This window comes from Andrographis paniculata, unplaced genomic scaffold (genome assembly GCF_009805555.1).
Source record: "Andrographis paniculata isolate CXL003 unplaced genomic scaffold, ASM980555v1 Contig86END, whole genome shotgun sequence".
Taxonomy (NCBI): Eukaryota; Viridiplantae; Streptophyta; class Magnoliopsida; order Lamiales; family Acanthaceae; genus Andrographis; species Andrographis paniculata.
In genome coordinates this window covers 3,125,575-3,151,023 of record NW_026137624.1, presented here as the reverse complement: position 1 = coordinate 3,151,023, position 25,449 = coordinate 3,125,575, and the positions used below count along the sequence as shown (strand labels likewise).

General features: G+C 31.8%; 1 protein-coding gene across 1 annotated transcript; it reads right to left on the bottom strand.

Moving 5' to 3' along the window:
• Positions 1–1,865: 1,865 nt before the first annotated feature.
• LOC127242028 (uncharacterized) lies at positions 1,866–2,273 on the bottom strand. Its single transcript, XM_051261362.1, has one exon. It carries the CDS (start codon positions 2,271–2,273, stop codon positions 1,866–1,868), a length of 408 nt encoding a protein of 135 aa, XP_051117319.1.
• Between the last annotated feature and the right edge of the window lie 23,176 nt (positions 2,274–25,449).

The window sequence follows — 25,449 nt, the reverse complement described above, 5'->3', positions numbered from 1 at the left end:
TTCAGAAAATTATATATGTTTTATATAAAATTAAAGAGTGTATATAATATATTAATTTTTTTTTTAAAAATATATTGAAAATTTTTATTAAAAGAACAAAGTAATTTATTTTACTGATTTTTTAGATGGTATATTCTAAATAAATTTTCATTTATCACCTACAATTAGATGAAATAAATTTTAAATTATTAAGTATTATATAATCTTGATATATTGAGGCAAAATATTTATTAGATTTGATATTTTATACTCCATTTGTACTATAATAAATGATAAAATTTTTATTTTAGTTTGTCACCTAACAAATGATATCTTTTTATATTTGTAAAATTTATTAATTTAAAATATATTTAATAAATATAAATTAATTTAATTAATTTTATAACACATATAACATCATACATCATGTTGATCTATTTAAAACTCTTTTATTTCTATTTTTTTCATCAATAAACAAATATTTTATATATTTTTTTATAAAATTAATTTATATTAGTTATAAATAAATAAATTTTTTTATTTATATTATATAAAATTTTATTACATATATAATTTTTAAAATATTTAAATATATATTTTAAATTTATTTTAATCGTATATATTAATTTTTATTTCAAAATTACTAATAATACAAATTACATGAAACAACATCATAATGTATTATTATTATTATTATTATTAACTAATTAAATATTATTACGTTAAATAAAATGTCTCTAATAAAAACTATCATTTGTTATGAAACCAACGAAATATTAAATAAGTATTGAATATTATGTTTTTAAATATATATATAGTAAAAAATAAAAATTGAAAACTACGAAACCTAAATATCGTTTGTAATATTTTATTCATGTGGGAAAAGACACATGAAAGATGATTCCTAATAAAAAATATATAAATAAATAAATAAATAAAACCACCAATTGAACATGTAATATTAATTATTTGTTGGCGGTTTAGATTTTGAATTGAGATTTGAATAATAAAAATTTTAAATTTGAATAGTTGTATGATGTGATATAAATAGGTGTTGATGTGATGTTTTGAATGTAAAATTAATTTTTAATATAATATAAAAAATAAAAAATAGGTGTTTGATTTGATATTTTTTAGAAAAAAAAAATTGGATGAATAGTGGAAATCTAATCCAATCATTATTGGATAGATAGAAATATATATGTTTGGTATAATCTACCATTATTAATAGTAAATAAGATTAACTCAATAATACAATAATCAAAATTAATTAAACAATCAAGAAACGTAACTTAGCTTAAGAAATTGCGCTTTTAGACGTACATAACGGAAGAGAAAGACGTAAAAGCGCGTTTAAGAGTGCTTACGGTTTGTTAATTTAGCTATTATACCTAAAGGATATATATATATATATATATATATTTTTTGTCCTTGCATATCCTACCGTATCGAAAATACCGATCGATACTGATATCGGTATCGTATCGTTTCGAACTGAAAGTTTTAATATACCGAAACTTTCGGTACAATACAGGTAAGTATATACTGTTTATACCAAAAATTTTGATTTCAATACGATACCGCTATATAACGATTATACCGAAAATATAATTTTAAATTTCAAAATAATTAAAAAAAATTAATAAATATCACCATTTTCCCCCAAAAACTACTATGAAAAAATCAATAAATTTTCAATAGTCTATATTCATACAGAGCTTTTAAAAAATTCATATCGATACCGTACCAAAATTTTCGATATTTTCAACACAATACGGTACGATAAGTCGATATTTCGATATGTTCGATAAATTTTTTCATCCCTAGTCTACTATGAAAAAATTAAAAAAAAAAAAATATTCAAAGCAAATAGGGAGGGAGTATTATTATTTGTGGTATCCCAATTCAAGAGAAGCCGCCATGGATTTACATATCTCAAGGACGAGCCGGTTCTCGAACTCAGCCCTCGAATAATTATACGTCATGCCTGACCGTGACCCTGACCGTCTGTCTCCGAACACGTCGCCGCCGTTGGATGTCCCCGACACCTCCGCCAGTCTCATCATCATCTTCATGTATGCGTTTCTGAATCTGTTCCACAGCCTCGCCGGCGGCGCCACCGATTTCAACCGGAGCTTTCGGGACAGCCGGAGCCTCCACGACGGGCGCCGCTTCTGTCTGTCGGCGTCGGCGGTTCCGAGCCTGGCGACTTTGAGGTTTCTTCTGTTGGTTGGGGAGAGCCTGGAGTAGGCCCTCGATCGCCTCCATTTTCTGGCGAATGGGATGATTTCCATGGCGGGGATTGCTTCTCTTCTCTGCCTGATTTCTGTGCAGGTTTTTTTATATATATAGGGTGGTTTTTGCAGGACCGGGGCTCCAGCTACCCTGTCCTGCCTGGGTTGATCTCTACCGTTGATGAAGTTGTTATACGGACGGTGTCAATTTATTGGGATTCGGAGTCCCGGTTCCCCTTACACTAACTAAAATAACTGGGGATTGCTTTTAAGTATTTAGGAAACATGAAGGAGTTGTGGGACACCAAAAGTCAACAAAGGAGGGAATAATTAAAAATTGATGTGCTGTAAAAAGAGTTATGTAAATAATAATAATAATAATAATATAGGGTGTGAAATGAGATTTTTATTTTTATTTTTTTAATGTGGGAATTTGAGCATTTGATTTGACGAGTGTGGTCTGTATAAATTTTGGATCGAAGATAATAGCTTTTAAATTAAATTTAACAAAATAAATCATATTAAATAATAATATATGGCAAATAAAACTTAAAAGTATAGTGTTTGAACCAATTACTCCACGGTCGTAGAGGAAATGTTAATGCCACGGTCGTAGAGGAAATGTTAATGTATTACTGTATATTTAATTAAATAGTCAGTGTCACGTTATATATTTTCTTGAAATTTTTATGTTCGATAAATATGGTATGGGTATATAACACACACTAAGGTCTGTTTTTTGAATTTTTTTTAAAGTATTATAATACACTTCATTTCGGCTCTAAGGATCTCATTTATTTTTTGGGTGTTGATATTTGAATATTAATTATTATATCAAAACGTAGTACAAATTAAGGAAAACTGACAAAAATACTTCTGTTAGTGTCTTCTAATACTAATATAATGATATTTGTGCAAAAAATTATATAAATATAAGAACATTTTTAATTTTAAGTACAATGACGCAAAACATAAATGAGACCCTTGAATCGAGCCGGATGGAGGGAGTATGATATTTTATGAAAATATTACTCCCTCCGTCTCATGTAGTTTGTCCATATTAGTCTAGATATGAGAGTTTAGGTAAAGTATATGTTGATGTGATTTTTCAACAATAAAAAGTAAAATCCGAAAATAGGAAATTATCTTCAAATTTGATATAATTAGTGTCTGAGATTAGGAATCTCTAAACACCGTAGGATATATAAATAAAATAGGAAATTTAAAATACAGACTGAAAAATAAAGTGGTGATCCCCAAAAACAATTCTCTTGAATTTGATGTTGATTAAAGATGATTGAAGATGCCTTTCCAGAATAAATCCAAATCCTTAAATATTCCTTCAAAAAAACGTTTCAGAACCGTCGCCAGCAACCGCCGTCAACCGCCCACAACGAAATGTTTTGAAATGTCGTCTGGACGGTTACGGCAACCGTCCACAAAGTCCTTCTCTGTCGACACGTGTCTTACACCGTCTCGCCAAACACTTCTACCAATTCCAGAACTCAACTGGCCCGACCGACCATTCCAGAGACTAACTGGTCGCTAAACCAAACGACTTATTGGTCACCCCATCAAGCGACCAACATATGATCTCTCCAGACGATTCAATGGTCACCCCAACCAAGCGACTGAACTACTGTTCACTTAATTAGGCGACTAATTAACAGACCTTCGCTTTGTCCAAACTCCGTATTGGCCGACTCAACCGATGGCGGACCAACCGACTGCGAACCAACCGACTGCAAACCATCCCATCCGACTGTAGACCTTCCGACCTGCCTATCCGACCGCGGACCTTCCGACCTGCCTATCCGACTGCGGACCAACCGACCTGCTTATCCGACTGCGGACCAACCGACCGGACCAACCGACCGTGGACCAACCGACCTGAGTGCCTATTTTCTCCTTTTCCGCCGGACTTCATGTCATAATTTCCTTTAAGATCCAGCTATTATTATTATTATTATTATTATTATTATTATTATTATTATTATTATTATTATTATTATCTTTTGTGCGTAACAATTTGCCTCATCCGCAAGACTCCTAAGCGTCATTTCTCATGATGTTTAGGAGTTAGCAGGCCGTCATCCGAGGCCACGTCAGCTTCAGATCCGACCTTCATCTTTTGAGGCTACGTTGTACCCGACCTCCATTTATCGCGGATTGGTGTTGGCCTGCGCGTTGGTCGATCTTGCACTATCATTTCTTCAGCACCTCCCCCATGACAGAAGTCGTGATCGTTTTCTATGAAAAAGGATTCTAACCTCCCTGCCTTGGATGCTAAACTGGCCAGATCTTGAACGTCGTGGGCCGTTAAAGCCTCCCGCAGTTGTGTATGCATATTTCGGACTACCAAATTGGTCATCTCGCTCTCCTCAATGATTGTCGGGCAACGTCCCTTCTTTAATCGCATCTGCTCTATGAATTGGTAGGCGGTCTTCTCCGGCATTTGCCTGATCTCCAGAAGGTCTGTGAGTGAGACTGTTGGAAGAGGATTAAAGAACCTTGCATGAAAGGCCGCTTTCAAACCTTCCCAGGTTTGTATTTGTCCAGGTGGTAGATCGACAAACCACGAAAAAGCTGTTCTGGTAAGAGACAAACCAAATAGTTAGAGTTTATAAAAAGGGTTATTACCGACCTCTCATAACTCTGTTGTGAAACGACTCATATGCTCTATGGTAAAGGATCCGTCTTCTCCTGATAAAACATGAAAGTCTGGCGGTCGGTAATTCCTCGGGAGAGGATACTCATTGACGATTCTCTCTGGAAATGGCCTTTGATACACCGGCCTATTCACCCATTTGCGGATTCATGCCGAAATGCACCCGCAAAACTTGAGCGGTGTCTTCCGGATCTACTCTGGGTGGAACAGGGTCGAATACAGGAATGAGGTTATGAGCCTGTCCTCCCAATCTTTCTTCTCTGGTGACGGTTGGCTCGGCTGGGATGAAATTATGAGCATGTCCTCTCAATCTTTCTTTTCTGGGGATGGTTGGCTCGGCTGGGATGGGATTATGAGTCTGTCCCCCAACCTCTCTTCCCTAGAGAAGGCTGGCTCGGCTAAGACATCCAATAGAACATTACTTGGGTATGTGAGAGAAGTCTTTCCTCTATCAACCCTATTAGTAGTAGCACTTGGAAAGGTACTGTCTACATATGAAGGCCCTACAAAATCTGCTTGTTATCTGGATGACGACAGTCCTGGCGGTGATTGTGTAGGTTGCAGAATAATCCTTGATAAAATTTGATCTAGCAGATTTTGCATAAGGTTTTGTTGCTCACGCAACATGTTTTGCATGACCAAAATTTGCTGATTGTTTAATTGTTGAACATAAGACACCCAATCGAAGGATAAAAACAACGATTTTTTGTACTTAGTGTCCTAAAATAAAAAATTTAAAAATTAATATATAAAAATGATAATTGAACCTACTTGATGGATAAAAATTACAATTTTCCCAAAAAAAATTGCACATATTAATATACTATATAATAAATATTTTAATAGCAATATATATAATTATATATTGCAAAATATAATTGTGATTTTAGAATATATATTTTAATTCAATTAACATATATTTATATAAAAAATTAGCAAATATTAATATATTCTATTCGTCATCAAGTAATCATCCACTTTGTATTTAACAAAGAAATTGAGTACAGATTTAGATGACATAGAGTAATACTTCATCCGTACCACTTAATTTGTTAACTCTTTTTATTTTCGTCTATTTCACATGCTTTGTCTTTTTCTTTTTTGGAAATATTATTATACAATTTAATCACATTTTAAAATTTATAATTTATGATTTTTTTTATTTTAATTAAACTATTTAGTCATCTTAATGTTAATTTGTAATTATTTTTATTAAATTATAATTATTTTCACTAATATACTTTTTAATTACTTACCAATTACACAATACCTAAAAATCCGTGCCTAAGCTAAATAAGACAATTTAGTTGGGACGGAGGGAGTATATAATAAATTATAATATAATTATATGTAACAAAATGTAATTGTGATTTTAACACAATAGATTATGATTTTAATGCCATATAGATAAATTATGTAACACTACACAATATATAAGTCACACAATAAATTTTAATACAATATATAATATTACACATTATATAATTGTATTTAGCATAATATATGTTGATTTTAGCACGAAATATAATCCACACAACACATATTTTATATAACACAACATATGTTCTTTGTCTTTGTTACCCCCACAAAATTATAACTATAATTAGAAAATCAAGAATTGGGCCGCTCAAATGAAGTTCAGAGTTGATGAGCGTCTAGGAGCTTAAGTTGTTGTTTTCTTAGATCACATATGCTATTATCGATCAAATATCGATTGTCTGTGATCGAAGATCTACATGCCACCCAGTTCAATTGAAACCCGGATAGTGTGCAAGGCGCCCTAATAGTGTGTAGGGGTGCCCGTATAGGGTGTAAGGATGCCAGGGGCGTCCAGATAGATGTAGATAGCACTTGAATTAATAAAGAAGTCGTTACTCATGCGAAAGTTGCCCAGGTTAATGCAGAAGTCACCCAAACTAATGCAGAAGTAGCTTAGAGATGCATAAGTCTCCCAAACCGATGCAGAAGCTGTATGGGTTGATGCAGAAGTCGCCCGAGTTAACATAGAAGTCATCTGAACTGATGTAGAAATCACTCCGACTACTATAGAAGTTGCCCGGGGTATTGTAGGAGTAGCCTAGATTTATGCGAAAGTTGTCTGGGCTGATGCAGAATGTGCCCGGATAGAAGGCATGGCGCAAGGAAAGGTGTGCAGGCGGTGTCAGATGATTGCAGAACGATAAACGTGTATTTCAAGAGGTTTGGACGTAGTCAGAAATATTTTATATAGTCCAGGCGCTATCAAATTTGTTTTCCGGAAGACGGGACAATGCTAGATATATTTTAGATAGTCCAAGCGCTGTTAGATTTGTTTTTGCAGAGGTAGGGCGCTTCCAGATATATTTTGGATAGTCCGAGTGTTGTCAGATTTGTTTTCTAGAAGGTGGGGTGCTGCCATATATATTTTAGATAGTCCCAGCGGTGTCAGATTTGTTTTCCAGAAGGCAGGGTGCTATCAGATACTCCCTCCGTCTCTTAGCTATCTATCTGTTTGCTTTTTACACGAAGTTATTATATTGAGATATTGTATGAATAAAGTAGAAAAGACTAAAATAACTTTATTAGTATTGTGTAATATAAAGATAGTGACATTTGTGTAATATATTGTAAGTTATAAGGGTATTTTTCATGTTAGTAGAAAATACAGTTACTAAAAAAGAAAATTGATACTTTGATAGGGATAGACCAAAATAGGAAAATGGATACATTGTTAAGGGACAAATGAAATATATTTTAGATAGTCTAAGCATTGTCAAATTTGTTTTCCAGAAGGCGGAGCGTTGTCAAATATATTTTAGATAGTTCAAGCGTTGTCATATATTTTTTCCAGAAGGCGAGGTGCTGTCAGATTTAATTTACAGATATATGGGCGTATCTTCAGATATGATTTATAAAAGTAGGGGCGTGTTTATGATTTTAAAAGGTTGTATATATTTTCAGATATATTTACAAAGATTTGGAGGTGTTTTACATAAGAAGAGACGCCCAACCAACCTTAATTAAAATATTATATTTATTTTATTTTATCAATCTATTTAAAAAAAAAAAAAATTGGTTTCCAAAATTTAGAAAATAACTTAGAAAACAATTAAATTGTTATTAATTCTTATACTCAAGAGTTGCGTCTCTTTTTCGCGGCGTTGTGAGTAGAGCAGAACATTATGTCTGTTCATAAGACATTGTTTAGATCCGATAAATAAGTTGATGTATTCATTGTAAAACTTAGATTCCAACATCTCAATCAAAATTTATATTTATTTTATTTTATTTCTTGTATTTTATTAATTTTTCTCGCAATTTTCTTCTTCCTCTAATTTCTTGCTATCAAACTTTGAGTGGATACAAATTGAGGATTTAATTACTCTAATTCCTTCAAAAAAGAAACATTAATTACCATCCGGTTAGAAATTTTCAACACACGGTAACAATCTTATAATGATTTGCTACTAACCTAGTAATATGTTGTATACTTTGTAATAATTTGCTAATCATTTCAAATTAATTTACTAACTTGCTCAAAATCAACATGACCAAATCAACACTCTAATCGCCGTCAAATTTATAAAATCAAACTTATCAATGTTGTCTTAGCACTTTTTCTTTTTTAATGTCATTTTTTTAAAATAGTTGTTTAACTTATTAATTTACAAAGGGGGTGTTCTTTTGGCCAAATATTCCCAATGTGTACTGTTCACTAAATTTTTTTCTCCAAAAAAATCAAATTAATATACTTATTTTTTTTTATTTTTATATTACATTAAAAAATCAGTTTTACATTCAAAATATTATATCAACACCTATTTATGTCATTTTTACTATTCAAATATCAATTAAAAATTCAAATTTCAAATAAATACACCCAAAATGTACACCCAAAATGTACATATACTTTTATTAATAGTAGTAAAGAATATATATATATATATATATTTAAATTAAACTAAAATAAGTGGAAAAATTTTCACATCACGTAATTGGTGGTTGTGCAGACAGTGCTTGCATATGTAAATTATTTTGTAAAAAAAAAATATATATTAAAATAAATATAATTGTATTAAATATTTATTTGTTGAAAAAAAAACGATTAAATTATATATATAATTTATTTAACTAAATTATGCAATATAATTTAGTTTTTCTTTAAAAATTTGATACCAATTATTATAATTTTTTTTCCTGAAAATTTCAACTTAGGTACATAATATTCAATTTATTACTATTATTTTATTTTTTTTTTAAATGCATGTGTTATTTTACTCAAAATAAATCAACATACAAAACAACTAAAATACTATACATATTTATTATTTTTATAACACCAACATAATTTCCGATACTTCATATAAATTTATTTATTTTTTTCAATCGAAAACACAAAACAAAAATATTTATTTTATATTTAAAACACCTATATATATAACTACTTTTACTATTAAATATATAAACTAAAAACACCCCATATATATATATATATATGTATATTAAAGACCATATATGAATTGATAAGTGCAAGTCAATTAGTGTTGGTAAAAAATAATTAAAAAGAGTTGATGGTATAAAATTTTATTTTGCGGTCATCTATGACTCGGGAATAGGAAATTTCTATGCCCTTTTCGTGATTTCTTCGAAGGATGTGTTTGTTTGGGGGATTGAATTTAATTTTCACCGTTCATCTCATTTTTTTCCCCAAAAAAAAATCAAATCAAACACCTATTTTTAATTTTTTATATTATATTAAAAATCAATTTTACATTCAAAACATCACATTAACACCTATTTATATCACATCATACAACTATTTAAATTCAAAAATTTTACTATTCAAATCCCAACTCAAAATCCAAAAATATTACTTATAGATGAAATCAAATTTATCTTTCTGAATTATTCCTGAGGTGTTTGACCATTTCTATATTCTAAAGTTGCCTTCATAATTTTACCCAAGCAAGGGTAAACCGAAGGTGACCATTTGTATTACTCAAATATACATTAATTTTAATAGGTAATTATAAAAAATATATATAAGACCGTATTTAGATATATTTTGGAAAAAAAAAAGAAAAAGGAATAAAATACAGAAATATAATGTTAAAAAAATATTAAATGTATTTTTTTATTGCAAATAAGTTTTTGATATAATAATTTAAATAAAATATATATGAATTTTTTAGGGTTTTTTTTTTTTTTTGTTTTGTTTTGTTTATTTAAATATGATTAAAAATACTAGTACTAAAGTAATTTAAAATTATGCATAACCAGAAGGTCTAAATATTTAATGTCATTTTCTGACATATTATAAATGTTAGAAATGCTTACTCATAATTGTGAGAACACGCGAATTGGGATATTTGTGAGTTCTTTGTGACAATTCATGTTTAACACGTTCATGCCCCATTACATACACACATACAAAATCGATCCTGACTTTCGAAAGAAGCGGGGTAAAATAAAAGTCAGGGCTCTTAAATATATATATATATATATATAAAGTACTTTTACCTATAATAAAATATAAATTAAAAAACCAATTTTTCTAGCATAAATTTAATTTCGAAACTTAGTATAAAATTTTCACATATTTTACAAATTGCGTAATGCTCCCTTATATTTTAACAAATACTATATGAAACTCCCGCCATGCAAAAAATATAGATAAAATGTCATCTTCTCATCATAAAAAAAAATATATATATATATAAAAATGAGTTTCATGGTATATTTTTTAAAGTATAAGGGATTCATGCAAATTTTAAAAAATATAGAGGATTTACACTGAGTTTCGAAATTATAAAGGAATTATTAATAATTTTGCCTAATAATAATAATAATTTTGTCTAATATTTATTATCTTTTTAGTGCAAAAAAAAATAATTAAAATAAAAATAAAAGACCCCTAAATATATATAAATGATCTACTCCGATTTTTTTTTACCTATAATAGAATATAAATTATTAAATAAAATAATTTTTCTTTTAGAATTTTTAGATAAAATATCAATAATAGTATTAATATTAACAATTTTAAAACAAAAATTAGGGGCCCCTGAATATGTATAAATAATGTATTTTTTATCTATAATAAAATATAAATAATTAAATAAAATAAATTTTCTAATATCTTTATATGCAAAATATCAATAATACTATTAATATTAACTTTGTCTAATTTTTTTTAATGAATAAAAAAATATTTTTAAATTTTGAAGGTACTTGGGTTTGAACCTAAAACCTGAAAAGTGATATAGATAAAACGTAACCTCCAACCATGCTTTTATATTAATAAATTAATGTCAAACAACTTGTATATATAAATAATGAGCCCCAGTTTAAATTGGGCCCTGAGGACGCCGGGAAAGGGACGGCCTGCACACATTTATCAAGATATGAAGTTTAATTATGACGTGTTTTCAATAATTTTTTTAAAATTTATATATGTATAATGCAAAAAGTAATTAAAATAAGCTAAAAAGTACTAAAAATTTATACAAAATGTGTTTGTTTTAAATTTTGAATTTTTGAATTTTGAATTTGGATTTTAAATAGCAAAACATTTAAATTTGAAATAATTTTTTTAATGTGATATAAAGAAATATTAATACGATATTTTGAATATAAAATTAATTTTTAATATAAATATTAAAAAATAAATTTTGATTTAATTTTTTATTTTTTTGGCAGAAAAAAATAGTAAAAATCCTTATATTATATATATAAACTTCCAAACATGTAATTGTGTCACTGTAGTTTGTAATTCCATTTTCAAAATATGCAACTCAAGAAATTATCTTATATAAATATATTGTTTTATTTTAAAAGTTTGAAAAATTAACCTCTTTTTAGTAACTCCTGATTATGCCACTTATTTAGTGGGAAAATTTAATTGGACTAAAGAATCAATTACTTGGAGGATTTGAATCAATTAGTTAAAGTGATCTTGAATAATTAAACATCGCACGGGTATGGTGCTTATATTATATTTCGGTAGCACGTTGAATTAATGGTGGCCATTAGATCACAATATAATTTAAGATTAATTCAGTGGGTAAAATGATAAGTGATAATTTTGGTATTGATTTTATCCTTTATGGAAAACAAATTGAATGTTACAATTATAGAAAAAAAATATAATTAAATTATTTCACTTTGGGAGTGATCATCTCACACCAAATAAAATATTAATCTTTCTCGTTGTCTCGCCGGATCACATTATAATATCATATAGAGATTTGATTGACGCCATGAATGGTAGCGTTGGATATAAGTTCAAAAGCACATGAACGTGAATGAGGCTCAAAGACAAAAGTAGAGTCAGACCTCATTAGTCACGGAGTCGCTCAACAACAATGGAGCTTCAAGCCTCGGAGCCAAAGATTGTTGCCTCCACAGAGCCGAAGACAACAGCTTCCATTGGATTGTAGTGCTTTCACATGGCCGAAAGCAGCAGCCTCCATGGACCTTAAAGCAGCAACTCTTTGGATTATGACGCTTCCACTCCGGAACAATATTTCTATAAGGTCAGAAATTGCTGTCTCAATTTGGTTGAAAACAACTACCTCCATTGGACTGCGGTGCTTCCACAAAGCAGAGGAAGGTTGCCTCCACAAGATAGAAAGCAACAGCTTCCACAGATCATGGGATAATTACCTCCGTTGGCCCTGGGTTAATAATTTCGTACTGAACATTAGTGGAGGGCCTATGCACTTTTATACTTTATTCAAAAAGCTCTATGAAACAAGCCAACAAGAGGAAAACCGAAGATTTCATTTAACTCGAGGCTGTTGGGGACACATCCCCGTAGACTGGCTAGGAGTACGATGAAAACAAGTCGGAGTAAGCGGCAGATCTAGTCCAGAGGCAATGGAAGAAGTTCAGAGCAAGTGGAACCTGGTCCAGAGGCAATTGAAGCGGTTGAGAGCTGATGGAAGAAGGTTACCAGGTGGTTAAGAGCTGATGGAAGGAGGTTACCAGGGAACTGATGGAAGGAGGTTACCAGGGAACTGATGGAAGGAGGTTACTAGACATTTGGAGGTAGTGGAAGGAGGTTACCAAACAGTTGAAGGTAGTAGTGGGAGGTTATCAGGTGGTTGAGAGTGGTGGAGGAATAATTGGAACTGCCCTTTTTAGTGGGAAGAGACGATTATTCTATCTTAGGATTAAAACTAGGAAAAAACACATCACACACAGACACAAGAAGATGAACTCGTATATTTCTCTATTTCTTTTTCATGTTTTAGTTCATGTTTATGCTTTTTAATTCGAATTACATGCTTTTATGTTTCTAGCATATTTTTATTCGCTTTCCAGTAGATTTATCCGAGTTTTAGTAGATGTTAGTCTAAATCCATCGAAATCGATCGTTCAGACTTGAAGTCTCGCTTAGGCTCGAAGCCGTGCAGGCTCCACGGAAGGAGCCACCCAAAATCCGACGATGGACAGGCTCTTTAGAGTACTTCCAAAACCCACACCGACGAATCGACGAACGGTCTTGGAACCTCCGATAGGTTCCAACAGGTAAGAAAGAAGCAACTGACGTAGTTCGATGTGTTGAAGAATAGGATTACAATCAACAAATTTTGAATTTCAGTAACTTTTCGTATCAAAAGTAATCATTTACATGGTTTTTTTTTTTTTTTTTTAATGTGCCATATGCTATTTCAAAAAATGTCCGCCATGTAGAGTGCTAGAGAACAATTGGTATAGAAAATATCCAACATATTATGTAATACATGATTTTGGGGGTTGTGGCGTCCTTTATTTATCCATATAAATATGAGGTTTTAATTCGCATAATCGATGCATCTTCTCATATTTTTTCTTCCGCAAAAAATTAAGTAAATTTAATATTTTGAAAAATTGTACAGAAATAAAATTGAGATGTATATAGTATCATCAATTTAAGCATCTCGTAAATCATTAGTATATCGTATCAAAATGTTACGGAGAGTATATTAGAATGATATATACAACATATTGTATAACCATCCGCATCGTATACTCATGCAAAATATTATTATTGAACGTCCACAACTTTTTCAAGCCCCGATGATGCATACAGATCTTATTGACAGTATGCTTACATGCACGGGTTCTCTGTTTAGATCCAAATGCATAAAAAAGCAATAGGTGATTCCGATCGCGTGCATTACATCGTATATATATATATTTTGATGATGTGGGAACCCGCAGCTGCTACCCGAAAGTGCGCATTGGGTAAACCCCCGGCCGAACCTAATACCCTGCAAACTAGGTCCGACAGGCAAGTCACACTAGGCGAACCATGTATGGCAGGTGACCTGAGGCGTCGGGAGTTCTCTGTTTTTTTGTATATTGTTGCAATAAACAATGGTTCAAGAAGGATAGTCTAATTGACACTAATAATATCACAAACTACACAAAGAATATATTTGCTACAAATTTTGCAACAAATCTACGAAAAACATGCGATATCGAAGTATAAAATCATCTAAAAAAATTAGCATGATTCAATGCTATGGATTGAATTGAAAAAAATAAATAAATGAAACCGGCATCTTTCAAAATGATAATAATGAGGATTACATTCAGCGAATATTGAATCCCGATAAGTTTCGTCTTGAAAGTAAAATTCTAGATATTTTTTATTTTACCACATCATATATGTGTTCTAAAAATACTCACTTCATCCCAATTCAAAATACTATTTTTACAATTTTCGTCTCTCACACTTCAAAATATCCATTTTCTATTTAAAAAAAACTATTATCCACTAATACCAAAACACCTTTAAATCTTACTTAAACTACAAACATACCATGACACATACAATTACTTTATACATAAAGTCAAAGGAAAAATGTCACAATTACTTTATACACGCTTTCACTAATTAATAAAATATTATTATTTCTTCATATACTATAAAACTTCAAAAACTCTTTTAATTTGGTACGGAGGGAGTATCATCTTAGATAACATAGGAGAACATTTCGGTAATAGATGTCCATCATATCATCTCTTGTATTTTGGGAAGGAGGGCAAATATGTTCACGAAATTCTATAATCTCATCCCTACAAATATCACAACTGTCATATTAAAAAAATAATTATTAGTATTTTTTAAGTTCTTTTTTTGTATTTTATTTTCAAAATTTTCATAAAATTTGATCATCAAATTGAATTTATCAAAAATTCATGATCGTAGCTCTGAAAATATGAAATTTAGCCAAACTTGTATCCATAAATAGATAGAAAAATTAATTTATCATCATAATTTAGGAAAATATTATATTTATTGATTAACATACCATAAAAATTCGCAAATGATTTAGATAATTATAGGGCTATTAATTGAAGAAATTATGGGATATTAATTGAAGAAATTAATACATATGAATATTTATATTTTCAGGAAACTTTTAGCAAAAAGAATCGAATAAATTTATTATTATAAAATATTTTTTGTATATAAAATTGGATAAATTGATTTTTTAGTCATGGAACTGGACCCTTTATCATATTAGTCTTGTAACGGGAGTCTGTCGCAAACTAATCCTGTAAGTGAAAAATTTTCGTACTTTTAGTCTACTAGCGTCGGAGATGTCTACATGGCACTAGCGTAGCTCGCCGGAGGACACGGATCCGCTAGGTCAGCGATACCCAATAGACACGTGGCTTTTTAATTTTATTTTAAAAAAATAAATTTATTTATTTTGTCTTTTTTTAAAAAAAATATTAAAATTTTGAAAACATATATGTATAAAATATAAAGCAAAGTCTCCGCCAGCTGTTGTTGACCTAGTGGATACGTGTCATCTAGCGAGCCACATGGGTGCCAGACTTTTCTGGCACCGGAGGACTAAAATTGCGAAATTTTTTCACTTACGAGACTAGTTTGTGACATATTTCAATTACGAGACTAAAATGATAAAAAAGTCCAGTTATGAAATTAAAAAATCAGTTTATTCAATAAAATTAATAAATTGTAACATAATTTTATTGAATAACATCATTTTCATATTAGTAATATAACATATCTCAATACTTCAAAAAATATATTACATTGTTGAATATATATTATAAAAAAATTTATATCATCTCCTCATATATACTATTGTGACTAGATGATCCCAACTTTTTCAAGCCCTGACGTTTCATACAAATTTTATTATGAGAATGCAGAGGTTTTCTGTTTGGATTCAAATGCAGAAAATGTAGGAAAATAATCCCGAGCGTGTACAATATATCCAATATTGCTGCAATAAGGAGGGATAATTTTTTTTTTAATAAAATTGACATAATAATACAAAGCACTGCTCGGAGAATATTGCTGCTCTATCGTATAATAAAATTATGAGAAAAATGCGCAAGACATGTACATGATGTGTTGCAATAATTAAGTGTGATTTTATAATTTGATGTACATCATATCTAAAAATTTTATGCATTATCTCTTTATTATTATTATGTGCATTTAGTAATTAAATACCATGAATTATGGATCGTAATTTAGATAAATTTTAATTACATAAATTAATTGTCATAATTGCTATAATACAAAAATTAGTATTATTATTATTATTATTTTTGAATTCATGTATTTTGTAGCATATTACTAAATTGTAATAATATATAAATTAATTTGATATATCATATGCATATATTGTCAAAAGCAATACAAATATAGTAATATATTTTAATAAATAATTATATATAAATATATATATATTATATATTGTATGATCATTATATATATTCTTATAATTTATTTTTATAAGAATAATTATGTTAATTATAAATAAAAATATGTATTAATAAGATTATTATATCAAAGATAGTAAAAAATATACCACATATATCAATATGGGATATCGTATTTGAATGTTAAATACATAATCTTGCCCAAATACAAGTCATCTCGTAAAATATATATAAATTCTTAATACTGTGATTTTTTTCATACATATGTCACAGTTCATACACCATAGCAAAGTCAGTACCATTAATCTTTCCCATTAGAAAATATAAAACCCTCGTAATTGACATCTTAATAACTCAATAATTGTTCTACACTTGTAGTAATTAATTACCTCAAGGAATCGCCATTTGGATGAAAATGCTTATAGTTCACTACAAAAAAAGTAGATAACTCACGGAAATTACTCATGTATATAATTATGTGAGTAATACCAACAAATTATTTACAGAATTACTTAAGATATTATTTTCGTGAGTAATTATAGACGGAATACTTGTTAGTAATACATACGAAATTACTTACATACTTTAATTCAATGAGTAATTACCGAAGGAATTACTCACTAAATTAAATTATGGAAGTAATTTTTCAACTAAAGAAAAATTTAAATATGGTGCCCTAAGTATTGACTTCCCAAATCCAGCAGCGCCGCCAACGTCCAGTCCTCCACGGCTAATCTGCATTAATCTGCACTGAGCCTCTCTGTTCCTTCTCCCCACCCACACTCATCCTAATCGAATCACCGGGGCATTTATTTTGATTTGGGGTGTGTACCTGCACTTATAGGTACTTTGATGCTCCAGTATCCTTCTCTGGAAATATTGAGAGGAAAATCTGTATATAGCGACGAACCTTGGATTTCAGTATCCTCCACCAACCCCTCGTCCTCCGATCCTTGTGCGGTTGAAGGCGCCATATCCGGGATATTAAAGCTCAACATAGATGGAGCATCAATCGGGAACCTTGGGCCGGCAGGTGCCGCCGGTATCATTTGAGATGCTGCAGGGATGGTGGTAGTGGCCTTCCAAGCCCTGATCGACAGAGCAACGAACATTTTTGCAGAGCTCTATTCGATTTGCACGGGTGTGAACTTAGTGGTGGGTCAAGGCTATCTACCGTTTTGGATTGAGAAGAACTCCACCGGTTGCATCTTCTTGGTATATTTATCGATTGGACATTGGACGCTCCAGCCCCTCTTTCTTTGGCTTCACTTGCGACTTTGGAACATCACATGGAGGATTACACACATTTTCCAAGAGGGTAACTGAGTTGTGGACTCATTGGCAGGTATGATAAGCATACTCCCCGATGTGCAGACTCTCATTTCAAAAGACATCCACCCGGCGGCTCGAGGGTTTCTTAGAGCAAACGAGAGCGGAATCCGGAGTTTCAAGGTCTGGTAGATTCCTCTACTTAGTTGATATGAGACTGATATGTCTTGGTTGATTTCGCTAGTTACCTTTTGATACTGACTAGGTTTAGTCTTATGGTGTGGGACATTGACTCTGTTGTAGTTCTTTAACCAGAACTAATGGATTGATTGCGGTGTTTTGACCGGGTACATAGGCAGCTCCTTTGAGCGCAACCAAAAAAAAAAATTAAGTTGAAAAATCAAAAAAATAAAAAAACTAAGGTTGTTGATCTCTCCCCAAATGAGAAACAAAGAGAACAAATATGTGGAAATGCATAAATGCAACCTTGAAGAAAAATGGACGAAACAAAATCCTCTTAATACATTTCTATAAAATTTAGCATAATAATTGAAATTGAAAAGTTCTATCATCTCCCATTTTTACAAATAACCAACGACAAGAAAAGTGCCATCGGAATTGAAAATGTCCGCAAAATTATTCCAACTAAAGATAATGCTTACAACTTTGCACAACAAAGCAAGTTACATTTCAAACTATTATATGTAGCCACAAAATCCATAATTACGGGATGACTGAACCTGTATAAATGTAAGTGTTAGTACTTGAGCAAAAATACAATAAGTTAAATCATAAAATCATGACATGAATTATAAAAAATACCTCAAATAATTGAGTGAAATTCAGAGTATAAGTCGAATCACCCGGGCATTGGGAATGTAAATTTGATATTGAATTAAGTGTTTCAATCTATAATTGAAAATATAAACTAGAAAAACAAAGCAAAATTGTAAAAATATAAAGTTCAAAATAAAGTAGAAAAAAATAATAAATCTGTTGCGGAACTGTTTGATTTTGCCTCAATAGAAAGCCATGTTCTTCAACATATGTCTCATTTATAGATGACTGTGTAAGAAATAATATAATTATATTAATATCAAGTAAAATAATATAATTAAAAATAATAAAATGAATGTATTTTTCTCAATTAAAAATGCATTTATTTGTACATCCTGTTATTTTTTTCAGAATTCTTTTTCAATCCACTTTTTTTTTTTTTTTTTTTTTTTTTTTGTCTTTTACCGGAACGCATTCTTGCTTTTATCACCTTCATGTGTATGTTGTCTTCTTTCTCCAAAGCCGCTTCCATCTTTAAGGTTTCTTGAGTATATCTCACAGATGATCGTTCACCCAAATATTCATTCACCTTCTCAGTGGTCTTCACAAACGATTCTTTCTTCAATTCATATGTTTCTTTAGATTATGAAGCCCTATCACCAGTTTGTTGAAAAAAAAATTGAAATCCCTATACCTCATTTTCGTAGGATCACCCACGTTATCTTCCGAGGAAACCACTATCCCTATCTTAGCAAATTTTTTTCTTCTTTTCATCAGATATTGCTCTAGGATCTTAAAAACATTATTATTTGTAGGAACTTTCAACGCATGAGCGCATAACAAGCGAACAAATTCAAACTTATTGTAACAAAAATCAACGTTATCATCTAAAGAGTTAAAGTTCACAACATGATACCTTGACCTTCCCAAACAACTAACATGATAAATTGCTACAGTTTCATCCATGCCATTAAGAACCATCGCACAATCATAAGCTTTCCCTAAATCCTTTTAAAAACACTTAAAAACTTCAGTTGTATAGATACTTGCAGCGTGTTTCAAAAATTGAACAGGTAAAGGAAGGACCAGAGCACTTGTACATGCTTTAAAATCAACAATCAACTCCTCATATCAACGAGATTCAATTAAATTTTTTATCCATTCAAAAAATACTCGCAAAGGGTTATTAGAACTCACATACCTTTTGATGATACTATATTTTCACTATGTTGTGTAGTAGTAATATCAATACAGAAGAATTGACGTCCATATACCAATGTCCAATTTTCTTTTACTCTAAATAACCTCTTCAACCATTCGTTCTCCATAATATCATACTTCTCCAATATTTCATCACATTCGTGCAGACATTCATCATTTTCATCACAATAATAAATACACCTTTCAAAATCATGTGCAAAATCTTTGTATTTTTTAAAAACTCCATTTAAATGTATTGTAGTACTTTGATAGATGTGCCAAATACATAACCTGTGACAAGATTCAGGCCATCTTGTACCAAATGCATTCGCCATAGTATGATCTTGATTTTTCAGAATAAGTAGGCTTTTTCCCACCCATGATGCCTGCGAATGTATCGAACAATCATTCAAATGAAGAAATTGTCTCATCGTATAATAGTGAGGTACCAAAGATTATTGTTTGTCTATAATGATTGACACCGACAATCAATGCAAAACTACAACTTTCTCTATTCTTTCTATACGTGGTGTCAAAACTCACAACATTGCCTAAATCAAAATAATTTGCTTACATTCCGTTGTCTGCAAAAAAGATATTAGTTATCATATTATCTTCATCAGCTTGAATAGAATACGAAGCATTCAGATCTTTCTTTTGCATCTCCTGCAAATACTCAATCACTTTATCGGTTTCTCTAACTTTCATTTCTTTGTTCTCTTTGAGAGTAAATAATTCTTGTGGTCTTGCTCAATAAATCTGAAGCTGTCTCGGCCACCAGCTTCTTTAACCATAAGATTATGGAAGAGTTTTGGAGTAAGTCTGACACATTATGCCATCTCAATCTGTGTAGCATGAGCATAATTTATCTTCCTATGTGCCCTTAATAAATATGTATCTTGGCGGCCGGAAAGATAATGTGTATGTTGAGAAATAAACTCGACAACTTGAGATTTTTCATTCTCTTTTAAACAAATCTTTATTCTTGCATTGCAATCAAATCTTGTTATTGGTTGTGGCATTTTCACATTGATACTTCTTCTTTCCTCCTCCCGTTTTCCTTCAGCAGTACAAACTAAAATTCTGAATATGATTTTACCCTTTTTATCTTTATGCATCTTTTGCCTTTTGATGTCAAAACCGATATTTTGGCATAACTTAGATAATACTGATATGCTTCTTCCTCTCAATCAAACAACATTCCAGTTTGAACTTCTTCGGTCTTTGTTTGAGATATAATCTTACCATTTTTATCTATATGCATCTTGTTCTTTTTGATGCCAAAATCGATATTTTTAGTATAACTTAGATAATACTGATATGTTGCATCCTTTGAATCAAACAACATTCTAATTTGAATTGCTTCGGTCTCTGTTTGAGATAGTGAGACTAAATTATCAAATTCCATACTTATAAAGAATAACAATGAAATAAAAGATACCAAATTTCAATCGATTTACAACAAAAAACACGCACAACAACTACACATATAATCCCACATCGACTAAATTTCAAATCAAATTTTCAAATGAGTAAAATAAATGGCATAAACCCCAAACACGATACTTTGATATATGATTTTCAAAAAATAATTTAGCACACAATAATGTAATTGTTTTTTTTTTTTTTTTTTTTGTAACTAGAGAGTGAAGAAGATACAGTGATGATGAGAGAACCAAAGATATTGTTTAATGGGATTGAGAAGTTTTCCGGAGATGTTTGGCGCGACGATGGCTGGAGGAAGAGACATGACAGCAACGGGTTGGTCAGCGAGCTACGGCGACGGGCTACTGGAAGAAGTGAACAAATCGGTGCGTCGTTCTGAAAAAAAAAATCATACTGAATTTGGGGATGAATTTATAAATTATAAATATATTTAATTTTTTTATAAAAAAATTAAATAAGGAGCCATTTGTCGCACTTCTATTGGATCGACAGGGGCGATAAGTAGCTCCGTTGGATAAAGGATCCGAAACCATAAATTATAACGTATATGCTTTTATATAACACAATATTATATTATATTATATCGAAGTATACAAAATTTGTCTTTATTATATGTGTTGATTTGTCTCAGTCAACATTATGTACCAAAACCTTTTTTTTTTTTTTTTCAAGGATTATTTTTTTAACTTGATTAAATGCACCAACTCACATTGCTCAAAGTACTTTCTCATGATGAGATTATCCAAAGATGAGTATTTTAAAATAAATCTTGATTAAACCACGTAACAAAAGTTGTCATCAGAGGTTTTCTTACAGGCAGTGGACAGTTCGTCCGATGCCAATTAGTGATTTTATTTTTATTTCTTAAATCAAGTTTAATTCTCAATAGTCCCCCTTAAACTTGGTTTATTACTCCAAGAGCCTCTCGCATCTTTTGAAAGTCTTCAAACTTCAATGGCTTCATAAATATGTCCGAAACTTGATTCTTAGAGTCCACATATTGAAGCTCTACCTTCTTATTCTCAATGTTTTCCCGAATGAAATGAAGGCGAGTATCAATATGCTTACTTCGATCATGGTGGACAAGATTCTTGGCCAAAGCAATAGCCGATTTCTTGTCTAGCATGATCTTCATAGCCTCTATTTGCTCACAATAAAGTTCTTTTATCAATCTTCGAAGCCAAATAGCATGACAGGTTCCCGATGTTGCAGCAACACTTTCCAACTCACAAGTGAGAGCGAAATAATCGGTTGTTTCTTTGAGCTCCAAGAGATTGCATTTTTTCCCATGAAAAATACAAATCCCGTAGTGCTTTTTCTATCAACAATATCTCCACCATAATTGCTATCACAATATCTCATCAACTTGGAAGTATTGGAAGATGAATAAAACAAGCCAAAATGAAGGGTACCTTTGATATATCGAAGTATCCTCTTTGCTGCCATCCAATGTGCTTGGCTGGGAACTTCCATGTAAAGACTCACAATTCCAACCGAAAATAAAATATATGATCTAGTGCAAGTCAAGTACCTTAGACTTCCAACAAGACTTTTGAATATGGTGGAATCAACACGTTCTTTGTTCTCCTTAGTTTTGGACAACTTTGCTCCATGCTTTATAGGCGTGCTTACTGGTTTGCTTCCAAGCATATTGAACTTATTTAGTACTTCTTTTGCATCTTTCTTGGGAGATGAAAATCCCTTCCTCTATTTGATTTACTTGAATTCTCAAATAATACGATATTAGTCCCATGTCACTCATTTCAAATTCTTGAGCCATGGACTCCTTGAAATCTTCAGCCATCCTTAGATTGCTTCTGGTGAAGATGAGATCATCCACGTAGACACAAACGAATAGCACGTGTCCATCTTCCACTTTCCCATAGAGTGCATACTCACTTTGGCATCTTGAAAATCGATCATCTTGCAAATATATGTCAAGATGACTATTCCATCCTCTAGGGGCTTGCTTGAGCCCATAAAGTACCCTCTTCAACTTTAAGATTTTATCTTCAACATCTTGAACAACATAACCGAGTGGTTGCTCAATGTACACATCATTCTTAAGATATCCATTGAGAAAAGTGGACTTAACATCCAATTGATGTATCTTCCAATGACTTTGTGCCGATAGTGAGATTAGTAGCTGAATTGTCTCCAATCGGGCCACCGGAGCAAACACTTTCTCATAATCAACTCCATGCTTTTGCTTATAGTCTTTCACTACCAATTGGGCTTTGTACCTCTCAACTTCTTCTTTGTCATTCTTCTTTGCCTTATACACACACTTGACACCAATGATTTGATGATTAAGTGGTCGTGGTACTAGCTCCCATGTGTTATTCTTTTCAATGACTCGAATCTCTTCATCCATGGCTTCAATCCACTTTTTGCTTTTCTAGCTTCTTGTAAAGACATAGGCTTGGCATCCATCAACAAACACAATAGATTGTAATCATCCAGGCTATTGGTTACATCGTAGAGTTCATCCACACTCCGGTATTTTGAAGTTCTCTCACTTGATGTTGATGCCTCCAAAGGTGATGAAGGTCGTGTAGTTGGTGGAGTGATCTCCCCCTCAATGTTTGCACATTCTTCATCTTCAAAGTATGGGAGAAAGTTATACGATCCTTGCTCTTTTGAATTCCAGTCCCACAATCCAAGCTCATCAAACTCCACATCGCGACTCACCACAAGCCTTTCATTTTGTGGGTCAAACAATCTATATGCCTTTGATTTTTCATCATAGCCAAGAAAGACTAACTTCTTTCTACGATCATCGAGTTTGGATCTTTCTTGCTTGTGAACATGTGCATAGGCGATGTATTCAAATACCTTCAAATGAGCCATGCTTGGCTTCACTCCAATCCACGCTTCTTGTGGCGTTGCATTCTTTAAACTTTTGGTCGGACTTCGATTCAAAAGATATATGGTATATGCCACAGCTTCTCCCCAAAAATATCTTGACATATTTTTAAATTTCAGCATTGACCTCGCCATATTGAGAATGATCCAATTCTTTCTCTCAGCAACTCCATTTTGTTGAGGAGTTCTTGGTGCCATCATAGCTCGCCGGATGCCATGGACCTCATAAAATTTTGTGAGTTCTTTTGACAAAAATTCACCTCATCGATCAGTCCTCAAGGCTTTGATCTCATGATCACTTTTCTTCTCAAATGGTGCTTCGAATTTCTTGAAAGCATCAAACACCTCACTCTTTTGCTTCAAAAAGTAAACCCAAGTCTTTCTACTATAATCATCAATAAAGAGAATAAAATACGATCTTTTTCCCAATGATTGAGGCTTTATTAGGCCATAAATGTTGGCATGGAACAAATGCAGTTGCTCTTGAATCTGAATGCTTTGGAAAAATCTTCCTTGAATGCTTTCCGAGTAGGCATGCTTCACGTAGTTGATCCGGATGATCACTAATAGGAAGACCTTTCACAATCTTTTTTTCGCTCATCTCCTTCAAGCAACCAAAGTTCAAATGACCGAGCTGCATATGTCATATCCATGATGGATCCTCGGCACAAGTCTTCAAGCATGGCATCATTATTCTTCAAGTTCAATAAGAACATACGATTCTTTGTCATGACCACCTTCACCACAAAATTAGAATCGTGATCTCGAAGCAAAGTATGCAATCTTCTATTTGAATCTTGTGTTCTCTTTCCAAAAGGTGACCAATACTAAGAATTTTTCTAGTTAATTTTCGAACGTAATTCACATCACGAAGCATTTTGCGGCCTCCACTCTTAGTCTTGAAAATCACCGTTCATTTTTCTTTGATGTCAACTTTTGTATTGTCTCCAAAACTCACCGCGCCATTGTGACTTGTGTCAAGCTCCACAAATTTGTTTTTGTCCCCAGTCATGTGGTTGCTCGCTCCATTATCATGATACCACACACCTGTCTCCACCTTTAATTCATCTTTCGATGCTAAGAATAAAGATTCTTCCATCAAATATTCCTTATTTTCAATGAGATTTGCCACCCCACTTTTCTTCTTTGACCAACACTCTGAAGTGTAATGACCACGCTTATGACAAGAATAGCATTCAATATGAGATTTATCTATTTTTCCGGTGTTGGTGTGACGTCCTCCTCATCTTCCTGTTCCTTGTCCTCGACCTTTGTAGTTAGGTTGAGCCTTTTGGGCTTGTTCTTCGTGACCATAATCTCGCCCATGCCATTGAT

What these genes read in the sequence shown, in the direction of transcription:
- LOC127242028 (XM_051261362.1), bottom strand. Translation starts at nt 2,273, where the DNA reads ATGGAAATCATCCCATTCGCCAGAAAATGGAGGCGATCGAGGGCCTAC.